Source organism: Cryptomeria japonica, chromosome 2 (assembly GCF_030272615.1).
Source record: "Cryptomeria japonica chromosome 2, Sugi_1.0, whole genome shotgun sequence".
In the NCBI taxonomy this organism is placed as follows: Eukaryota; Viridiplantae; Streptophyta; class Pinopsida; order Cupressales; family Cupressaceae; genus Cryptomeria; species Cryptomeria japonica.
The window spans coordinates 564896593-564909912 of NC_081406.1; the positions used below are offsets into that span (position 1 = coordinate 564896593).

General features: G+C 33.7%; 1 protein-coding gene across 1 annotated transcript in view; it reads right to left on the reverse strand.

Moving 5' to 3' along the window:
- The window catches only part of LOC131041528 (plastoglobule-localized metallopeptidase 48, chloroplastic), an 89843-nt gene that overhangs the window by 19168 nt on the left and 57355 nt on the right, over positions 1 to 13320 (reverse strand). Inside the window, exons 4-6 of the mRNA XM_057974656.2 lie at positions 13062 to 13119; positions 11223 to 11290; positions 4542 to 4721 (exon numbers count right to left, since the gene is read on the reverse strand). Coding sequence (XP_057830639.2) covers positions 4542 to 4721; positions 11223 to 11290; positions 13062 to 13119 — 306 coding nt within the window. The remainder of the gene's footprint in view (positions 1 to 4541; positions 4722 to 11222; positions 11291 to 13061; positions 13120 to 13320) is intronic.

The window sequence follows — 13320 nt, forward strand, 5'->3', positions numbered from 1 at the left end:
CTATGATGAGCATCATAAGGTTGATGCATATACTCCCAATATCATGAGATGATATTTTTGAGTTATGGTGAATATCATGTGCCTTGATATTCTTGTTTATACCATACTTCCTAATATCATAGTGAGATAATATTTTCTCTATTCCATAATTAATCTAGACTTAATGCATTTGCATTGATTTTATCTTCCCTAGCTAAGAGGGAGTGTTAATTATGTTTTGTGTAGCTATGGTGAGGGCCATAAGTGTTGACATGGGAGATCACTACACATTCTGTCTGATCATCCTCCCTAGCTAAGAGGGAGTGTTAATGTTTGTAGCTTCAGTCGAATGATCATTTAGAATACATATAATATATGTTGATTAATAATAATATATTATTATGTTATATTATTATATTATTATTAATCATATAAAATTTAATATTCAATATTAATCTATTATATTATTCTAGATTAATAATTGATTGATGAAACATTATAATATTGATTAAATTATTATAATTAAAGGAGAGACATGTCCGTTCAAGGACATGCCTCTGCAAAGGAATATATATAGTATAATGTTATTCAATTTGAGAACACATAGAATTCCAAAAATGCAAGTATCAGATTGAATCACATATATACATTAAAATACATCCAATAAAACTTGGGAAAATCAACAATGCAGGAAGGTAGGTGGGAAAAAAACAATGCAAAATGCATGAGTTTCGGAGTTTAGTGAATGAGGATGCCTTGTGACTCTTACCACTTGCCAAGGATCGGGGTTTGACTCTGAGGCATGCTATTAAGAGGAACTTTGAATCTCTGACAAAGGAAAGGGAAAAGAGTAGGGGTCAAGGAAAGGGATTACGAGATGGAGAACTCCAAAATAACAATGGGAACAAGGGAAAAAGAAGGAATTAGAAAGAAATGTATGCCCAAATGGGAAAGTCTTGTATCCCAATAGGAATAAAGGAAACAACAAAGTTGGGCAAAAAGACATGTTGGTATGGGAAAGTCTAATATTCTAATTGGAATAAAGAGGAATAAAGAGAAAGCCAAATCTTGGAGAAAAAGAATGCCAAAAACTCCAGAACTCTAATTTGCACACTTAAAAAATTGAACTTACCTCCACACTTAGAAACTATCTAGACCTTAGTGTAAATGTTATTCAAATTTATATTCAAATCTAAGTTGTAGGAGGTTTGATATTCTTTTAATGTTATTGACTGTTGCTTCTTATGTTTCAGATTGCTGTAGATGCCATTGATTAATTTATATATTATCTACAGCACTTCACACGGCATCTACTTATATGTGATGCCCACCGATCAAGGCATGCCTTGACCGGACATGTCTCTTGACATGCCCGATCAAGACATGTCTTGATCGGTTCATAGGCATCGCTTCAATGAAGCACTTTACCGATAACTATCGGGTTTAAAACAAATGCTATTTAATATTTGACAACCGATACCAAATCGGTTCACGTCAAATGCTATTACATTAATCAACCGATAACAAATCGGTATGATGAGATTAATACGATAACTATTTATAGTTATCATATGATAACATCAATCGATGCTATCATATGATAACTATGATAGTTATCATATATTCGATCTGTTCTATTGCAATCATAGCATATGAAATATGGTCATGGCACAATCGATTACATTTGGTAATGATGTCCACATATCGAACTGTGCAATCCGATGTTTGAATTGTGGAATGCATATAATCATGAAGTCTACCATTCGCTTGTAGTTATATTGATAAGGTAGATGATTGAATGAGAGATAAATGAAGTCTCTCATTCAATCATTTATCTTACCGAAGCTACTTAGTTTCAACACTTAGCAACTTTTGAACCTGATAGGCACATGAGGGATGAAGAGGGAGAACAAATTAAACTTTAACCAAGGGAGACGCTAACAATAGGAAATAGGCCTTTGATACACAAACATAAATTAATTGAATATGGGACATTACAATCCAAAAAAGGATTTGATTATAATAACAATTCTGGCTACCTTTGATCAATTTGCCCTCCTATAAATTCCTTTTAGGCCCTTTAATTTGAATTTCCTTTTCCCTTTTAAAACTCCCTCCAAAAAAGTTTAAAAATACTTTTAAATAATAAAATTATAATAATAATTGAGTTGTTATTTTAGAATAAAGCTACTAGACCCATCTTAAAATATCATCATTAATCATTTCCCTAACTTTATCCCTTAGCCTATGGAAAATGAAGAAATAGGCTACGAGTTCCCCCAATTATTCTAATTCTAAAAAAGGAACATGACAACCTTCAATCCTACACTAGCAACAATCAATGCATTTACCTATGCATCCCAATAAGAACTACTAGCCACATTAAATGGTGTACTATTATAGTACCAAAAAAATGTAACAGCCATCCTCATCTCATGGTGATTCTCTCAATTTCAAGCACTATCTTTGAGCAAAGATTGTTAATTGGGAACACTACAGGGAATGAAAATGACTTGAACTCTCTTCAACGTGAGTGGAGGAACACTAAATCCACAAGCAATGGGAGAGTCTCCTACTGAATCAAGGGTAGTATTCATCACAAATATAATGGCATCCCTCACCCTCTTCCTTTTTGTTTTCTTGTCCTCATTGCTGGAAAGTTGGGCATTGATTTTCTTTCCAATTCCTACTCCACTTGGTCACACAACTTGACATCTGGATCAAGGATTCAAGCAACTTGGCAATTGAGGTGATTGATGCCTCCTCTCGTATTAAATCCACAATAATTATAGGTCACCACGCCCTTGATCATACCTAGAGTGTCATGCTTCTATGCGGGGTTCTTTACACCTTGCCAAGGTTTATGTCTTGCACATTGCAAAGAACCTAGGCATTGGAAAAAAGGACAAAATAAGAAGCAAGGTTTTGAAATAAAGAAAAAATAACAAAAAAGAACGAAAAATTCCAAAGACAAACCTATCAAATTGCACTTCAAACATTGAAAAATTCTTCAAATTGCTTGGTGATTGCTTCAGGCAGATAAGATTTAATAGACAAAAACAAAGGATAAATTACAAAAAAAGGCAAAAGTGACAATTTGTGGGGATTTAGCTTTCTTGTATTTTCTATCAGATGAATTTTCGTTTGGCAGGGGAAACTCACCAAGTATCTCACAAGTTTTGTTGTCTGATTCATCTAGCAAGCCACTGTTAAGTTACATACATATCTAATAAACTCAAAAGCACTCACGAGTCCAGCAAGTCTTCGCTCACTTTTTCAACTATTATTTCAACCTTTACATTAGTTTAATTGTTCCTCAAATCATCTCTATTTTATTTTGCTTCCTTTGTTAGACTAAATGCTCTTCCATCAATCTTTTAATTCGCTTAAAAGTAAAATATACAAAATCAATACTTTACCTCCTATACATTCATTGATATGAATGAAACGTCAGACAATCTAAATCATCCCATATAGGTAACTTTTAATCTTAGTAAAATATTAATTAAATTTTCCATAAATTTGCCAATTTTAGTTTGCAATTGATTAGGCTCTATACCTCAATGTGTCAACCCCTATACCAACTATAAGAAGCATTTGTGTCCTCTACATTTGAACCCCTTGCATTAATCCTTTCTTGTTGTCATTTTCTCTCTTACATAAGCAGTGTAAGCAGATATATGCAAATTGCTTATGCCCAATAACTTGTATCATTTATGACTAGCTCAATTTTGGGTTTTCTGCCAACCTTAGTTATATATTGAAATCCAATAGTACAGATTTTATACAATAGATAATGTAATTTTAAGAAATTTCCCTTAATTTCCAAAAGGTGGGTCTCATATGTCAAATTTCTGTCTCGCTTGGCCATGACCTAGAAACAACCTTTACCTTTGGCTTTTATCTTTCTATATGCACACCATAAGAATTCAAATGTTTACATGGAATGTGAACTTTCCTTGACGATAAGATTGGTCTTTATTTTCCATTCATGTTTATTATCCACCAGCAACTTCCCATAGCCCTATCAGCGAGAAATTTGTTCTTATTTAAAGTGTCCCAATCCTTACACTAGTTTATCTTTCAATGCAGCCATTCACAAGCCCTCTCCAATTTTTTTCTTATCTATATTGACATGGTTAGGATAAGAGTCAAGTGAAAGGAGGATTTGACAATGAATACGTACAATTTTCCGAATCTTACAAAACCATATTTCTAATTGCACAAAAAGAAAATTGTCCAAGATATAAAGGATGCCCTCTAATTACCCAAACATATTTATACCCCACACAGAACCAATGGATCATGGGAGGAACTAACAAGGGTTTTTTTTTGCAGTACTCGTGCCAATCTTAATAATTAGTAGTACATTTAGAAATCAGTTATCCGTACTTACCTAGTCCCTCCATAAATGGTGGTAGCCTTTAGTACATAAAACTAAGTTATAGAAGCATACTGGATAACATGCACACTAGGAATTTGTTTTTAATCTTCTTTTCAATGGTTATATATACAAATTATTTTGTGTATGAGAAGTGAAGGGGTAGAGAAGAAGCATGTACCTGCAACTCCCTAAGGGTAAGAAGCTCCACAATACTTGTATGAACCACAATAAATGGCTTTCGTCCTCCTATTGCTAAGGTATATGCATTTGGCACAGGATTCTGCCGTACATAGAGGTCAGGAGCCTCAACACACAGAAGATTTGCTGCTTCAACCAGTACTTGATGAAGATCAGAAAGCTGTTAGATTGTGTAAAGCATTAGTTTCAAAATGTAATCAGTAATTTACGTTACATTGCAATCAGAGTCAACGAAAAATAACTTTTCAATCTCACCAAAAGTCTTATGGCTGTCAAATTTAACTATGAGAAAGCAAAGAAAATAAATAGTAAAAAAGCTTAATATCATTCTGATGAAGTTCCCAAGTAGAGGTGAAGCTCGTAAATAAATGATTCACTGTGAAAACTGAAAGCATAAACATTTTTCATTATTTTTGTTCAATTAGATGTCTGAAATAACAGTACGCATTTATTCGGGCCATGTAGACAGTAAAACAGATAGGAAGGTAAGATGATGAGCCACATGTTTCAAGTCTAAACTTCCTATAGCTAGACCTCATATGAGCGAGAGAATAAATAAAAAGAAGGATTAAGATGAGCGAGATAAGAATCTAGTAACACTGAACCAAGGCCTAGGGATGACCTAGGGGACACCTCACTAGAACCAATTCTAATGTGTTATGAGCAGAAACAGTTTATTCCACAGTGAGCATCAGAATAAAAATAATCAGAGTGCTACAACAAAGAGGATGAAGGAATAATGGAACATGGTAGTGCTGTAAGGAAGAATCATAATATCTTGGAATCTGCAAGTTTTGTATTATGATAGAGAGATAGAATGAATCAACTAAATTGAACCATCTAGCCTAAGCCAATCAATCAATGAATATCTATTGTACATTAATACACTAGTAAGGAAGATAATGAGATAACGTTACAGTCACAAGAAAACCAACCACTCACCTTCTGCTAATTCATATACCATGTTATGTTGTTTTGTACAAATAATGTTGAAAATATATGTTGAACAAGGATGACACTGATGGGTGACATCAGATACAAGAAATTTGAAATTCATGGTTTAACTGTTTAACAACATGATTGAGAGTGAAAAAATGACAAAGCTAGAGGCAAAGACTAAACTAAATTTGAAGTACCACCGTGACAGCATGAGAAGTTAAAAGTTCCAAATCCTCCTAGATCATGTGATTCTGAATATTATAATTTATGAAATTCTTTCCAAAACTCAACATCTTCTGCATATTCCTCCCTGTACATCTGACACCTGACTAGTTCAAGTAGCATGGTAGTGCCTATTATATCCATTTTAAGAAAAGGAGGTCTAGATAGCATATGTATTAACTTATTGGTTGTCCCTTTCGTGTACTTTGTACCAAGTTGAATTGCCAAAGGAAACCAATTCATACAAAAAATTGAGTGCAACAATTTCTGTTTTTTCAAGTATTAAAATTCTTCGTAATTGAGAGCGCACTACAGTTACCCCATCACATAATCCTTCTATTTCTTCAGTGCATATACCAAAATTCCTTCTATTGTAGTTTTAAAGAAAGAGACTCTGAACTTGCAAAGATGCTGGAAGACACCCAAAATTTCTTTGGTTTTTTGCCATTTCAGGATCATTTCTATCCTAGCAGTATGTTTTTTAACTATAATCCAACAAAAGCATATAGAAAATATACAAAATGATTTCCTTGAGAAATCACACTTCTTGGAGTTGAAAAATAATTTTGAAAACACTCCAACACCTATTGTGGATGTTGCATATGTTCCAACCATGACTCATTGAAAAGAAGAATTTCATCTGCATACAAAATGACATGAGAATCAATTAATGGGTGAAGCATAGCCTCTATTACTCTTATGAAAGTAATAGACAAATTATGCAACCCAAATAAAAGTACAAGCCACATTCAAGCCACGATTTGTCCTAAAATCTCCCATATATTGCCTTCTTTAGTAAAACTTGATGACAAATCAATTAAAATCCAACTTTATGAAGCATTTTGCATGCTACACTCGATCAACAAAAACATCAATCTAAGCTAGTAGATACTATTTAATTTATAGTTGAGGGCTCTCTAATCAATGCATATCCTCCATGAGCAATTCCAAATGGGCATTGAAACTATCAGTAAACTGCATGGTAACATATTTGACCTAATCACATCTTGGTCCAAGGTCTATTGTAATTACTTCACTTCTTTAGGTTCAAATATAGATTGCTGATACAAATGAATGTTGGACAATGGAGATTTGGGAAGAAAAGCTCATGTTCCAACTCTCTTTCTGGAGGCAAAAACCTCAATTCTTGGAAAACTTCTTTGCATTGTTAAATCAATTCATTTGATTGTTTCCTCTGCTCCCTTGTACAACCTACATTATACATTTCTACCCCAAACATTCTTTCATCTTGTTTGAAATACAAAGAGAAACAAGATATATCTTCCTCGCATTCATCAACTTTTTTGTTCAATTAGCAGACACAGGAGTGTTGTTTTCTTTCCCTTTGTATGCACTATTGAGGCAAGGAAAACCTTTCTTTATCAAACAGTTCGTTTCTATCTTCAAGAAAATTACATTCTTGTCCCACATGTGAGGGTTCCAAACACAACATTACACTCAAGCAGTACTACATTGCATTCTATTTCATCAATGTCATTTGCTTCTATAGTAAACTTGAACTTGGATTTCCTAATGACTTACAATCCAATATATTTATGCAACCTTCCCAGAAGATATGGTTGTTGATGTTTGTATGACTGGAACACAAGCTTTTGAAACAACTTCATTTAGAATGGTCTTTTCAGAACAAAAATAAAAAATGAGCATTTAGCTTTCCGATATATGAAAAAAACTTGGACTCATGTGAAAAAACTTCTCCCACTCATAATTAAGCTTTCCTGCATCATATGTTATTGTTTCATCTTGCATTGAGGTACATTATATCTTCTCTTTTGAATTATAATAGTGCTATGCATCTTGTTGTTTGACCTCGGAGGACATATTCTTCTTGGACTGTTTTTTCTTCTATTGTTTTGGAAATGAATTTTGGAATGAAGTTTTCCTCATTACCACCTACGATGAGTTCACTAATAAACTCATTGAGAGTTTGGCAAAAAAGACCCCCAATTGCAGTTTAGAGAACTTGAACAGCTGAGACAGCATGGAACAGTTGATTCCCACATTGCTGATTTCCAGAGACTTTTAGTGATAGTGCTGAACATTTCAAAAAGAAGACTTGCAGTCCTTTCCAATGAAGTGCTGATTGTGGGTAAAGGCTTTTGACCCACCTACACTCCAAGAAGTCATCAAGAAAGAAAGGAGCATGAAGCTCGCTCCTCCAAGGAGAAAATTTCCACTTAAAACCCTTCAACACGAAAAAAAATAAGGAACATTTTAACAAGGAATCAAATCAGCCCAAAGGTCTCTCTTCAAATAAAGATGATGACCTTGGAAAGGAACTAAGGAGGAAAAAATTATGCTTCACACGCAAGGACCCATGGGCCCCAAGCCATTAGTGCTTTGAGAAATCATTTGGGAGTATTCATCATTTGAGAGTATTTTCATCTAATGAATCTGAATCAAAAAATTCAGAACAGAAAACTGGTTCAGAGGAAAATGAGGAGAAAGAAGCACTTGAAGAGTTTAAAGAAGAAAAGGAAAGTGAAGGCACCCTTACCTAGCTCTCAAGTCTACAAAAGAATGATTCTTTTAGGGTTCTTGGAGTGCTTTGTTGGCAGAAAATTGTTGCTCTTATTGATACAGGAGCTACACACAATTTCATTGATGGAGTTGTAGCATGAAGAGGCCTCAAGACTGAAAAATGTAAAGGCTTCAGAGTCATGGTTGCTGACAGATTCACTATTTCTTGCTCAAGGATACCATTGTTGAGTCTACAATTGGGCAACTATGAATTCAATGACAATTTCTATGTGGTGAGCATTGGAGACACCAATGTTGTTCTTGACATCCAATGGCTTTGTTCTTTGGGAGAGATTACTTTGAATTTGCATACAATAGAGTTGAAATTCCAAGTTGATGGAAGGAGGATGGTGTTGAGAGGAATGTCTAATGGAGGATCTCGTGTTGTTACATGCAAGAGAATGGAGAGAATATTCCATCATGGGCAAGGAACAAAATCAAGAAAAGAGGATAGGAATAACTTCCAATCTTTTGATAATCCCTTTTCTTACATGGATGTTGAGTTAACATTTTACAATCCGGTTTTGTGATGCATGTTAATAGTAATTGGGAAGAACATCAAGAGTATAAGCTCATGGGATTAGAAGAACAATTATCTAAAAAATGGTTTACTTCCTACTTTGAATGGCATGAATCATCAAGGCATCATGATAGACTTTGTGGGATCGCCACAAAGAGAGGAGCACTATCATGATTTTGAGATTGGTTGTATGGAGAGCATTATCTCTAGTTTTGAAGTTCACATGAATATCAGAATAGTGTAGCATAAACTTGATGGAGCTACTTCTTTGGTGAGTGTGTATGCAAGAGATCATCAAAAATAATTGTTGGATATCAATGATGATGGAAGGAATGTACCATGGGGGATTATGAATCAAAATTGCAGAGTTAATGTTGCTGTTTTCTTTTCAATCAACCATCATATGATTCCTTTTGTATATTTATGAGTGGATTGAAGAGAAATTTTAATTAGGATTTGAAGCATTGCTCAATTGGCAACTCATGGGGAGGTATTTTCAATTGATAGAATGCTTAGATTTCTTATTTTTACTGAAAGATTTTCATTTTTGCAGCAGTTGATATTCTTTCAAGGTGCTAATTTTGAGAAAATTAGATTATATATTGCTGATATCAGACCTGAATAGCTGCAAGAATGTGCATTTTCAGACCACTCAAACATTGAAGATAGGTAGCGTATGGTTTCAGCTAAAAAGGATATGAATTTCAACTAACCAAGTGTTTTATCATGTGGGACTTCAAGCACCACACAATTGTAATTTCTTGTTCTCAACTTGCTTTTGCGGTTTGGACCGCAGACCACTACACAGTTGTGACTATCATGCTAGAGTTCAAGAAGTTAAATATGATAAGTTTAGCATTAGTTTTCTAGAAGTTTTTTGAATGGTGCAATGGAATCATGGTAAAGGAAAGTCAAATATCAAGGAGCTCCCTAAATTTTTGCAGAAATTTGTTGTTCTTTTAGCAAGAAATGTGAAGAGGTTTTATTATAGGTATGCCTAGCGTAGCACATAAAACAAAAAGGTTCACAAACCTTCTAGATTGATTCCGGATTCTAGACCACATTGGTTATTTAGCAACGTACAGTTGTTTGAGACTTGCAATTGCTTGAGGGCAAGCAATTCTGTGGAGAGGACTGCAATGTACCCATTTTAAGAAAGATTGATTTGTGATCTTTTAGCTCAGTTTCCGATTTTTCCCATAAGCTACTTGGTGAATTGGGGAGAACTCCAAAGTTCTTCTTGCAAAGATGTTGTTGGTAGTGAGCTTAGTTGGTCTTGGTGAGCCTTATGTTGCTTTCAGAATTGATTTCCAGTTTCTTGGGAACTCTCCAAACTTCTTAGAGGAGCATGCTATTTTTAGTAAGTGACCCAATTCCTTCATATCATCATCTTACAACTTCAAGATCATTTTGGCATGATCAGAATTGCATACTTAAATTATTTTAGTACTTTCACAAAAAAAATTGCATGACTCGAACTTGGAGAGTACTTGGAAAGCCCAAAATATTTGACTCAGCAACTTAGAAAGTACTAAAAATTAAAATTTCTTAAAAAACATATTTTTTATGCAAAATTTAATTACGAAGTATTAAATTAAAAATTGACATCTCGAAAGAGAAAATGCATGGTTTTATAGCAAAAAGGATGTGTGAAAAACACATTTTAAGCAGCATTTTACCCGTTCCGGCTTTTTTACTTGCGCTTTTCTTTTGTCTATCAAAAGTCACTAGTTAAACTTGTAAAAACTCATGCAGCACAATAAACAAAGAGTACTCACAGAATTTGTAAACTATAGATGTATCCCCTCCCATGCCCAAATACACGTATTCATGTATTAGATACTGGATACAGATACGATACTCACAGATATGGCAATGATATCATATCCATTTCTGATCCTATATTTGTGACGTAACCAATATGTTTGAAAATGGTAACACACTGCCCAATGCCATATACAGTTTAGGGGAGGAATAAAGCATTTAAAATTTGCAAAAGAAATAACACCCTAAAAAATAAATTGAACATGCACAGACATGTGCAAACATACACACATATCACAAGACACAAATATAATCAAACAAAATGAATATTATAAACTTAAAAATATAAAAACCAAAATCTGTATAAATATATTTCTACTTTGTGCTCTATTCTGTCAGAATCTTGGATGTATAAAGTATTAACAATTGAATATATATGCAATTTTTATAATAGTTATATCCAATTGCATCTGTATAAAGGGATATTGAAAATTTGGTGTACCCTTATTCGAAACTGTACCCATTTCCGTGCATCTCTAAAATTGATTTTCACGTCACAAATTTAAACTTTCACACAACAGTATGGAAAAGAATTGAGAAAAAAAAACATTTTAACCATTCCAACAACGATGGAAAAAACTCTGGTTTTATTTTGTAGTAAGAAAGTAACTGTACCTGATTTTCAGTCACAAGCACTGAGGTTCCTATGTTCTCCAGAAGCATAATCTGCTCTGCTACTGGCCCTGCATGCTATCAGTACCTTACGTTTAATATCCATTTATGTCAATGATAGTAAACCTTTAAAATCTATAGATTTAATACATATGAACTTGAGATTGCGATGCACAAAGCAGAAGCAAAAGAAAAGAGACTCCCTCTCAAGTATGGAAGAGTATTTATAAGAAAAATCAACACGATATGCTAAGATAATGGACAGTTTTCTTAAATAAGAGAGCTATCACTTTGCTTATAATGGTCATTTCATGTGTGTGTGTAGAACATAGGCAAATAGACTCCCTCTCAATAATTTAAAAGGAAATTGAAAGAAAACGCATATTTAAATCATATGTATAGCAAAGAGAACCCTTCTCAAATATTAAAAGAATTATAAGGAATAATGACAATGTATTTTAATGATATATAATAAAGAAAAAAGGCCTCCTTTCAATTGTAAAAAAGGATATAAAAACAAGACTCGACAACATATAATTATAGAGTTTTCTTAAATGTTGATGACTATTCACTTTTCTTAGACCGTTTAATATTGTATGTGTAAGACCTTGCCTCTCCTTAATAAAAGGAAACTATAAGAAAACATTAAATATTAATTTGTAGAGAATTTTCTGAAATGTTGTGAACCATTGACTTTGTATGGAATAGATGGTAGGTCCAACAGAAACACCTCAGGTTGACATGGAGACTTGTAGTATGAACTAGGAGTTGATCAGAGAGCTCTCATGTATGTACATTTGTTTCATCTATTTCATGTGAGTCATTATTTATACACTCTTGCATTATTATATTCTAGTATTACAATTGGTTGGTTCATAATTACATTAGTACATTTATGACCTCTCTCTCACACACAAAGTAGTCAATTCCAATCTTCCAGGCTTACTGTACATGTCTTTCTAGAGCAAGGACACCCCTTCTAAGTGATATAAATGCAGGTTTAGACAAACTTCAGAAATTTCACTTCCAGTCCAGGACACAGGAGAAAATAAAAACTTACTAATAACACATTAATCCCCTCTCCCTCTCTTTAACACAAAGAAGTCAATTCTAATCTTACAGGTGTAGTGCACGTCTTTCTAGAGAAACAACACACTTTCTAAGTAATATAAATGCAGCTCTAGACAAAATTCAGAGATTTCACATACAATCCAGCACAAAGGAGAAAATAAGCACTTAGCAATAAAAAATTTAACTAGCTCGGATATTCAACATGCTGGTCATTGTGCCTTCACTCTTGAGCAACATAATGCCTTTCAATTTCTCTTGACGGTGGTATATGGATGAAAGGTGTGTTCTTTGCTCTTCAAGATGGCTTTTGTAGCCCAACTAAGTGCCAATTTGTCGATTTCTAAACTCTTTATCTTACTGTAAGCATGATTATTTGTAAAGTTAACATCCTCAGACCCAGCTAAGGATTCCAGCCTAAAATTTGTTCCATGAGTAGTTCAGCTGGCAGTCAAGGAGTTCAAATACCATAGAGGTTATTTTAACAGGACATGGATTAATTATGAAAGCAAAATAGAGGTTTAAATCTAATCCCACACCATTAATGTCATGCAAATCACAGGAAAAAAGGAGACATGCCTTTTTTACTGTCAGCAATTATCTTTTGTATTATTCCTTGTATTGAGAATGGATTGCAGACAAAAACGATCCAGTAAATGTGTGTTTATATCCTTATGACATTAAGATAGATTAATAGAAATGGAAATCTTACCTAAAACTAATCTTTTGATTCAGATTATAGTATATACTATTTAGATGCACCCAAACACTTACCCAATAACATCTTGCCAAATTCATTCAAGCCTGGAAGAGCTCTTAGAAGTGCTGTATTCTGTAAACAAGAAGAAGAAACATATCATCATCCTCAAAAATGTTTGATGCAATATTTATGTAATTTCAAAGGAAAAAATCAAAAGAACATAAAAAATTATAAGGTGCTAAGAAACAAAACCAAAACAAAATACACACCAAACCTATGAGTTACTAATGCTTGCCAAACCTCCTATGATAATAGTTGCAAAAAATAGCTTTT